Source organism: Populus alba, chromosome 13 (assembly GCF_005239225.2).
Source record: "Populus alba chromosome 13, ASM523922v2, whole genome shotgun sequence".
NCBI lineage: Eukaryota > Viridiplantae > Streptophyta > Magnoliopsida > Malpighiales > Salicaceae > Populus > Populus alba.
This window is the reverse complement of record NC_133296.1, coordinates 6,812,805-6,822,836: the sequence shown is the minus strand read 5'-3', so window position 1 is coordinate 6,822,836 and position 10,032 is coordinate 6,812,805. Positions and strand designations below refer to the sequence as shown.

The window sequence follows — 10,032 nt, the reverse complement described above, 5'->3', positions numbered from 1 at the left end:
GAATGCTATATAGAACAATTATTCCAAACGTCCCCTGCAAGCCAGACCGACTCGCTCGCAAGCTTCTTTGATTCTCCCGTCTGAAAAGACTGACTATATCACGGTCAGAGAACGAAGTTTTCCCTACGCGAAATCATATTACCCTCGCAGAGCCAATTAACATGATCGATATATTCATATATAGTATTCACTACAGGGCTACTAATGTGATCGATATGAAATGAGAAAAGAATTTTATTAATTATAAAAGCACTCCCTATATATAATTTTTTCTTTTCCATCATTAATTCTCGCAATAATTTAAGCTACAGAAAAGAAGTTAACAAAAGGAAAAGAAAACACATGCAATTAAGAGAATGGCTGGTATATGGCCATATTGAATGTGTGATAATTTTATTTTTCCACTCCAAATAATTGCATTTGTATCAGGATTACATTGACATTCCCCCATTGCCGATCACATCTACATGCATAAGATGTACTTGTTGTGGAAGGAGATGATACTTAATGCCAAGGTTGTCAAAAATCTTCTTTAGTTCAAAAACAAGCTCTGATCTTCGAGCGCTCTTTTCCCCGTAGTTTTGATGGTTCATGGTGTGTTGAACACATAGAGTAAGCTTCATCTTGTTTAGATTTTCTATCTCCTTCACCAGCAATGTATGCTTTGGGTTCCAGTGCTTTGGTTTGCTCTCAATGTATCTGCAGTATTCCATAATGGTATTTTCTTGAAAACTAAAACTACTAATTATCAATTGACCAATCTCTAAGGCTTTTGCATTTTATCAGCATATTACCAATATATGTGTTACATAATATGCTAGATATATAGAGAAAAATCGTTAATAATTAACTAATATCTAGAAAATATTGATTTTTATTAGCAAAACAAGTGTGATTTAGGCAATCTAATTACTTTAAGAATTAATTCTGTCTAACACTAGAAATATTTTGAATGCAAATGAGATTAATAACTTACAGTTGTATAGCTTTCTTGAGAGCATTGAAGTCATCAACAGAAGTGGAGACATCAATGGTGATGTCAATAGCATCCCCCATGTCTGGACTTCTTCTGAAATTACTGATAGGCTTTGTTAGAAGAACAGAATTGGGATAATATATCTTCTCCGCATCATACCGTAAGAACACAGTTGTCAAAATGTTCATTTCTTCCACAATCATCTGCAATATATATATATATATATATATATATATTCATTAAATTAGGTTCAACTATGTTGTGACTAGCTAGCTAGTTAGGGGCTTAATAATAATAAAAAAAAAAAGTTTACCTGTACGCCATCGATAACACAACGATCGCCAACATCAAAAGGATGCATAACAAAGACGAAAATGATGGACTCAAAGATAGTTTTGCAAGTGTTTTGGAACATGAACCCCACGAGTAGCAGTTGAGATGTGAAAACAACCAAAACCTTGGTCGTCGCCAATCCCGTTACCAAAAGGGAGATCACAATTATAATTACAGTCACTATTGCACTTGCTAACTTGTGGAGTTGCTGGACAGCAGTCTTGGTATCATTCAAGGAATGTGCCAATGCTTTTCTCTCAACATAGGCATGCACCTAGCAATTGAAAACATAAACATAGCAAAGAAGAACATTATTTGTCTTTGAAAAGATTGTTGATGTTATTTCCCATAATAAATATAGGAAAAAGTAAATGCCATTTTAGTCCTTAATTAGAGGGGTTAAAGGAGAGAACATGGTACTATGTATGGAATCATGGAATCGAATCCACACCATATAAGCTTGATCAGTTGGTGATGATGTAATAATTAATTAAGCATTAAATCTCTTTTTCAACTACACAATAAATTATTAATTCTAATTTGAAAGCAAGCATCTTTTGACGTAGGAGGACTTTTCATGTTCACTGCATGTAAACATAGTAAGGTGAGGCCTTTAAAACCAAAAATAAAGCAAGTGGGTTTTGGATTTTTTACCACCCAATTTCTGAAAGAAGATTTTGTGATTTTTCCAGTCTCAACAGCTCCTTCAAAGAGAGGAAATATGGTATAGACCTCCACGGTCTTCAAGAACCTTAGTAGATCTTCCTCTTCTATATACCTTAAAACATTCAAAAATGGGAAAAATATGTCAACAAATATAGGCATATATAGTGATCATAAAATGATCATTGTACATAACTTCTTCAACATATACTCTTTTTATCACTTACATTTAAACTTATGTTGGGGTATTAGAAGGATCCCAAAGCAACTTTAAATGTTTTGCTAAGAACTGAAACTAGTGAATTCATGCTCGAAAACATAAATTCATGGTCACAAAAATAAAAGAGAGATGGTTGTCAACGTTATGCATACATACCCCAACATGTTTCCTATATTTGTCTCATTGTGGGATTTATGACAAATACCACCCAATCACACCTTTTTAGTCCAGTTATATGCAGATTATTTACATTAAAACTTGAAAGATTTTATTAAACATCATTAATCAAATAACTAGCATTATTAAAAAAATATTTTGAAAAAAAAAACATGTATTTGTCTCATGAATCACTATGGACAGCCACAAAAGATTTTTTTTTTTTCAAGTAAAAAGGATGTAAAAGCTATATATATTTTTTTTTTATTCAACAATACACATCTTCATGGGATAGAGGAGATAACAAGACAATTTTGACGACATACAAAAGGTTTGTATCGGGTCCTAGAGGAAAACACGTGCATCATCCAATCACAACAGCTTCTGTTATTTTTTAAAATTTGGTCCCTTATTGTTTTTTTATTTAGTCCCTAGTTCTTTGATAAATATTATATTTTTTTTTATTTGATTCCTGATTATTTTATAGCTCTTTAATTTGATCCAAAACTCCATTCAACCTAAGTTCAATGAATTCTCAACTAGGAAGAAAGAAAGGCAAAGGAAATGATAGAAAAGTTTTTTTTTTCATTTGTTCTTTGGTTCTCTAAAAACTATTGGGTTTTTTTTGTTTTTTTATTTTACTCCCTAGTTCTTTTGTGGCTCTATAGTTTAGTCTCAAACTTCATCTCACACAAGCTCAATATATAAAGGCCTAACCAAGAAGAAAGGGAACGAAAAGAGGTGGAAGAGACAATTAGCTATACCAGGTTAGCTCATTATGATCATGTCATGATCCTAGCCACACATTTAGCCGATTAGACCGTTACACCACATATTTGTCCCTCTGTTAGAGGTGTTTCAGAAACATCTGCGATAGAATAAATAGCTCTACGAGCGAAGGTCAATCTAATATGACATTGTCTTTTCAGTTTGCTCCCTAAACTCTCTTTTTTGCAATTTTTTCCTTTGACATTTTCTTGTTTCATCCTTGAGCTTGATCAAGTTAGATAGAGCTTTGAAATGGAAGCTTCCCAAAATTATTTTGGATCTATATCAAATTTTAAATGGTGTAACCGAGTCATAGTGGGGCCTTTTGATCAAATGACACTTTCCAAATCAACACCAACATGATTTGATTTGGAACCCAGACTATCAAATGGCCTACAACATTGGGGCAACACTAGATAAATAAAAAGCAAAGGAACTATGCTAGCAAGGTGTTTTTGTTTTTTTATTCAAATATTATTTTTTACTCGCAAAACAAAATGACAAAATAATTATATAAATATTATAAATAGCATGCTATATCATGGGATTATATTTCTTTATTTGCACCAATCGATTGATGTTCCAGTTCAATTTTTAATTGTCATTAACTTTTTTTTAGCATTTATTTACATATATAATTTTTTTAATAATTTTATTCAACATATTGATAAGGTTTCAATGCGTATTTTAGATTCTTTATTTTCATTATTAAATCAACTTTTAATCTGGCCAGCAGCATGGCAATGGGCACACTAATTAACCATAAATTTTACATGGCTCATGTTTTTCTTTACTTATTTTTTTTTATTTTTTTTTTTCTTTTCTGATTAAGTGAAACTCGAAAGTTTAGAGAATAAATTAATCTGAGATGATGATAACCAAATTAACCAATATGAAAACAAGTGTTTGTTTTTAGCATAGTAAAGAAAATAATAAAATAACACAGTGCAAAAAGTATTTAGAAACATAGCATAATTTAGAGAGTGGCAAATAACATTTGTGATTTGTGAGTCGTAAGTGTCATATGCAACTCTCTTAAATTAAAAATTTGTTGGACACAAGATTCAATAAAAATAAAAGGGGGAAAGAGAGTGAAAGAGAAACAAATGAAAGAAAAAAAGACAAAAAAAACCCCTAGAGGCACAACAAAACTCCGATGATGACACTACTAATACTGTTCGAAAGATCATGATGAAAAAATTCAATGACACCTAGAAAGGTTACCAACGATAATCGGAGTGGGTCACACTAATAGCCTAAAGGAAAGTGAAAACCTTTGGACCGCTCGTGTGGCCAACGTCTTTGTTTATCATCTGTGACATTCTTTAGTATTGTTAGATTCATCTTGTTGAGATTTTTTATGATATCGATCGTGTCATCATTGGAGCATTGGTGTGCTTCCAGATCATTTTTTTTCATTCTTTATTTTTTTTCTCTCATCTCTCCTCCTTGTAATTTGTGAAGACAGAAGAGAGAGAAATAAAAATAAATAAAGAGATCTTGGGAGCGCACCAAAGCTTTGGTAATGATACCATTGGTACCATAAATAAAATCTTGACAAGATAAGTCCAACGACACTAAAGAAGGTCATAAATGGTAATCAGAGAAAGCCACATGAGCTTCCCTAAGGTGTAAAGGCTCACTTGTCTTTGGACCTCTCTTGTGACCCACTCAGGTCATTGTTAATGACCTCTCTTGGTGTCATTAGGTGTCATTGAACTCATCTTATCGAGATTTTTTCAATGGTGCTGGTGGTGTTGTCATTAAAATTTCGGCGTGCCTTTGAGGTCTTATATTTTTTTTTTTCCTTTTCTTTTTCTTCCATCTCTCTTTTTTTTTATTGAATTGTTTTCAGATTTAAGAGGGTTACAATTGACATTGCGACTCATGAATCACACACATATTATTTGTGACTCTCTAAACTATGCTATTTTTTAAAAAATATTTTTATATTGTATTATTTTATCAATTTTTTTTACTATGTTGGAGTCCAAAAAAACTTTTGAAACAAAGTAGATTATTGAAACTTTGCCAGACAAATCAGCAAAGTTAGATTGGGGCTAGAAATGTACCAAAATGTTTATTTTCCATCACCTTTAAATCGACCATAGATATTTCCATTGTTTCCCAATCTAATAAAGCAACTAGAGACTAAGATTGATTGATATACATTGAACTTTGAGAGTTTTTTTGTTTTTCAACCCAGTAAAAGAAATTGATAAAGTAACACGGTTGAAAAAACAATTAGGAATGTAGCATAGTTTCACAAGTCACATATGCCATCTGTGACTCACGTGTCGTAGATGTCACATACGACTCGTATTTCTTGGATGGCATTTGCGACTCATTTTGAATTAAAGATAAAGATAGACTTTTATTTCCCCCCCTCTCTCTCTCTCTCTCTCCACCGCTAAAAACACCTCCATTAGCCCTTAAACAATAATTTCTCTCTACATCACCCATATCTATTTCTTGCTCCATACATAGTGGGTGTTTGTTTACGCGGTAGCTTCTGCTTTTAAAGCTAACCGCGTAAACCAAGCGTTTGGTAACGTAAGAAAAGTTGTTTTTTATTTGGTGGGTCCCATAATTTTTTCCATCAAACCATGGTTTTGCAAAAGCAGCTGGGAGCTGCTTCTCTCCCGCTGCTTCTCTTTATTTACCTGTGCACTGTTCATAACAGTACCTATTGCAGGTAATGACAGGTGAATTTAATTCACTTTTAATGCGAGAAGCATTAACCTGTCACTGTTGAATTTTTCACTATTCACGCAAGCATAATTCATTGGACCGGTAAAAAAATTTTAATTTTTTTAAAAATTATGTTTTACTTAAAAAGAATAATATTTAATATTATTTAATAACACTACATAAATTAAAAGAATATCGCATGATGACGTAGTATTTTGTGGAATTTGATCACAATTCTAATTTTGGTTTCTGATGATATTTTACCTGATTTTGTTGCACGCTCAAAAAACCATGGAACCTATAGTCTTTATCGGATAAATTTTGTACGTAATGGAATTATAAATAGTTTAATGGAATAATAAATAATATTTTATATAAAGTATTATTTATTTCATGATGTAATAGGAGTAATTAATTCTACAATATTTAAATTTAAAATCATCAATATTAATATATATTTTTTAAAATTATTTTATAACCTCAATTTGAAAAGCATTTTTTTAACCAAACACATTAAACTACTTTTTCTTCAACCTCAATTTCAACCACAGTTTTAACCAAACACCTATTTTTTCAAACCAACCTCAACTAAAAGTACTTTTTATAAAACAACTTTTTTCAAACCACAACCACAAAAGCTACCGCAATACCAAACACACTCGTAGAAGCCTCCCTTTTTCTCTCTCTACCAACTGTTGGTTTGAAATTTTCCAGCCAAAACAATAATCACCGATTACCATCACCACTCACATTTCACTTTTAGAGGTATATTGAACACTTCTCCTCAATTAATTTGATATAATTTATGTTTAATTAGTGTTATTTTGATTTTATTGAATGTTATAGTTTTGAATTAGGAATTAGATTAATTAGAAGTCATTTAAGTTTTTAATCAGTAATTTTAGGTTGTTGTTAATTGTGAATTAAAAAAATCATGTGTTTGAAATGCTAATGTTGATTTAGGTTAAATCATGGATTAGGTTAATTAGATATAGAAAATACTAATAAAATTAATTGATGTTTAAAATATAATAAATGTATTTTAAAAATAAAAATAAAAGTATTTCAATAGCTTAAAGAAAGAAAAGAAAGATTAACTTTAAAGAATATACATGCTAAGAAATTGATGCTCCTGGGATAATTCTATTTTGCATGTATATTTGTTTTTTTACAATATGCCATAAGGGCACACATTATGAAGGCATTTTTTTTAATCTATCTATCAATGCAGTATTAAATCTAATTAATGAGCAATAGGCTTTCCTTCGTTTGATTACCAGCTGGGATTAAATTGTGCCCACCAAATGATTATAAAAACATCAATTAATAGATATAAAATAATTTTAATTAGATATAGAAAATACTAATAAAATTAATGGACAATAATTTTTCATTTCATTGTCCGCAACCGGTCCCATAATACGAGCATGTTCTTGCAGCCAGCTAGTTGTCCCCACCAAATGACCATGTTCGTATGTAGGGCTTATTTGGCAATGAAGTTGAACCATCATTTTGAATAATTTTTTAAGCAAAAGTAGTCTAAGGGTTTTCCAGGCTTGATTTTTAAAAAAAAAAAAAATGAACGTGCCTAGCCCAACACCACCGATGAATGCCACTGTCAGGAAATCGCCTAGGACGTAAATAATTTATGAGAAAAGTAGAAAGTCTTACAAAAAAAACAAACAAACAAAGAATAATTTATGAGAAAAATAAGTTAAATAACTTTAAGTTAAAAGGTACATTAGATATAAAACGGTTAAAAACAATTTATTTTGAAAAAAACAAGTATAGATTAAAATCTTTAACATGCTATTAATTAGAACCAATTGTCTATAATAATAAAATTCAATTACAATATTCAATTTAAATTGAATTCATATATTTAAAAAATATAAATTTAATTCATTTTATTTCATATATTACTACCATATATCATCATCATCTTATTTATGGGTAGATATGTATTTTGAAAAGCTAATTTTAATATTATTTTTTTCACTTTCTTTAATTAGTGTATCAAATCAGAAGTATAAATTAAAAAATTAAATGTTTAAAATTTACATTACCTGGATGCTTGGTGCTCTTATTAAATTAAGAGATTTTTTTTCTTTTCTTTCTGGATATGAATCAACAGGAGAGATGTGATTTAGATGTTAGCTAGCTACCATAAGTCATAGACTTCGATTTATTTCAGTTTATGATATATATATAATTTGGTGCTAAATCTTGCTCACATTTTATAAATTAAAGATTAATAAAGAGATAATTATGTGTGTACGAAATTCAGTGAAAATAAACTAAAATTAGGATATTCAAGAAATTTTATAATAATTAACCGAGCAAGGTTAGCATAATTGATCAGATCGGTTAACTATCTCCACTGTATGGTACTCTCTTCTAAGGATTGTATAACATCAAATGTTCATATAATTAACCAGAAAGGCTAGCAGAAGAAATTGAACTTACTTGGCACCAGGTTTGGCGACATTCCTGAAAATTCTTTGAGCAGTGCCTCTAGCCTCCCATTCACTGTTGATCTCCGATTCTGCATTACCAAAACCATCGACCGTCCTCGAAATCGTTGACAGCCCTGAAGACTTAATGTAACTGACCAACCTCTTTATATTCCAAGCAGATGCCCTGCTCATCGTACTTAACTTCCTCAACCTCTCCATGTCGATGCTCCTCGACTCATGCCCCTTAGATCTCGATGCCCGCTCCCTCAGTTTCGCCGGCAATGTCTTGGAATGCCTTAGCGTCCGTCGACGAGGAGTTTCTCTCTCATCCTCATCTAATGGTGGACCAGAGAGTGTATCGAGAATGTAGTGGTGGAAGACGCTTTCTTTCATGCGGTCAAAGAAGGTAGCAACATGGAAAGATGAAGCAAGAACCTTGACAAGTAGAATCTTTAGTAACCATATTGTAGCTCCAATGAGGACAGCAATTAGAGCACGGAAAACCCTCTTCAAGACCTTGTTGGATTTGTGGACATCATGGAACATACTCATCCATGCAAGAAGAACCAGTCCTAGCCATGCACAATGCTGAAAACTCTTGCGCAAACCAAAAACAAAGTAGAGAACTTTTTCTCTGAGCATGAAATTGCGTTCTATGAGAAAAACAAGAAAACCTACAAGCCAAACCGACACAAGGCGGCCACAGAAGAGAACCAGGACCATAAGGCACCATTTCCATAAAACTAAACCCCACTGGACCTTGTTTTTTAGGGATTCAACTGTTAAAGAGAGAATTAAGCCGGTCATGATTATGAGAAACAATATGAACTCAATCAAGGCTCTCTTTTTTATCTTTCTTTTCCTTTTCGCTCGATACTTGGAATGTTTTTTGGCCTCTCCAGCATCAACTCCTTCTTCTTCGCTTTCAAACCATTCTTCATCATCGTCTTCATCTGTGGAGGTAGCGCTTTCGGGAGGGTTTAAGGGTTGGTATTCTTCGGATTCAGGGAAGGTTTTGGAATGGGGAGGGTAGTTAGTTTCAGTGAAACGAGATTTGGGTTTGGAGAAGTTGAGACGGCGGAGGGTTTTTGTTCTTGCTTGGGTTTTAGAGTCTTTAATGTCTGGTAGCTGTGGTGGTGGTGACTGTTCGAGTTTCGAATCTTCTTGCTGTGGTGGTGGCGACGACATTTTGGGTTTGGAGTCTGGTTGATCTATGAATAGAACCACTTGGTCCGTGTTGGGGCACTGATCTAGGTCTTGAACCTCCATGATAGCCAGCTCCACCTACTTAACCACACAGAGAGATTTGAAGATTTAGAAGGGAAATGAGACAGGATATTTATAAGGACAAAGCTTGGTTATATTCACAACAGAGAGAAGTGATTGTGTAATTTTCGGAAAGAAAACTTTCAAGGAGCTAGAGAAATAATAATCTAGCGCAATTATTGTGATATATATATAAAAGGGAAAAGCTAGAAGCACTATCTTTTAGCTGCAAATATATTTTGTAGAGAGAATGTCATGATGCAATCTGCATGCTGTCCACCAAATTTATTATGAAAGCAACTTCCTTTTAAATTTTGATTTTTTCCTTTAAATACGTAGCATGATGAACTATTATTAAGTATAACGCTAAAAAAATTATTTTTAATAAAGATTTCAGCCATTAAAATGATTAATTTAAGTATAATGTGTTTTAAGATTTCGGCAAAACGTGAGCCAATGGACTACTTAATAATATTTTTTAATTTATTTATTTCAATTAACGC

At 32.3% G+C, this 10,032-nt stretch overlaps 1 protein-coding gene across 1 annotated transcript; it reads right to left on the bottom strand.

Moving 5' to 3' along the window:
• Positions 1-212: 212 nt before the first annotated feature.
• Positions 213-9,692, bottom strand: LOC118035566 (mechanosensitive ion channel protein 10). The gene is made up of 5 exons (XM_035041160.2): positions 8,274-9,692; positions 1,964-2,087; positions 1,290-1,583; positions 977-1,179; positions 213-699 (listed from the first exon to the last, which is right to left on the bottom strand). Exons 1-5 carry the CDS (start codon positions 9,530-9,532, stop codon positions 432-434), a joined length of 2,148 nt encoding a protein of 715 aa, XP_034897051.1. The 5' UTR covers positions 9,533-9,692; the 3' UTR covers positions 213-431.
• Between the last annotated feature and the right edge of the window lie 340 nt (positions 9,693-10,032).

Bases quoted from the DNA above. Each gene is read 5' to 3' on its own strand.
- LOC118035566 (XM_035041160.2), bottom strand. From the start codon at position 9,532: ATGGAGGTTCAAGACCTAGATCAGTGCCCCAACACGGACCAAGTGGTT. The intron at 1,584-1,963 runs GTAAAAAATCCA...TTCAATTGCTAG, and splicing joins CTTCTTTCAGAAATTGGGTG to GTGCATGCCTATGTTGAGAG. The intron at 700-976 runs GTAAGTTATTAA...GGAATACTGCAG, and splicing joins CTCAAGAAAGCTATACAACT to ATACATTGAGAGCAAACCAA.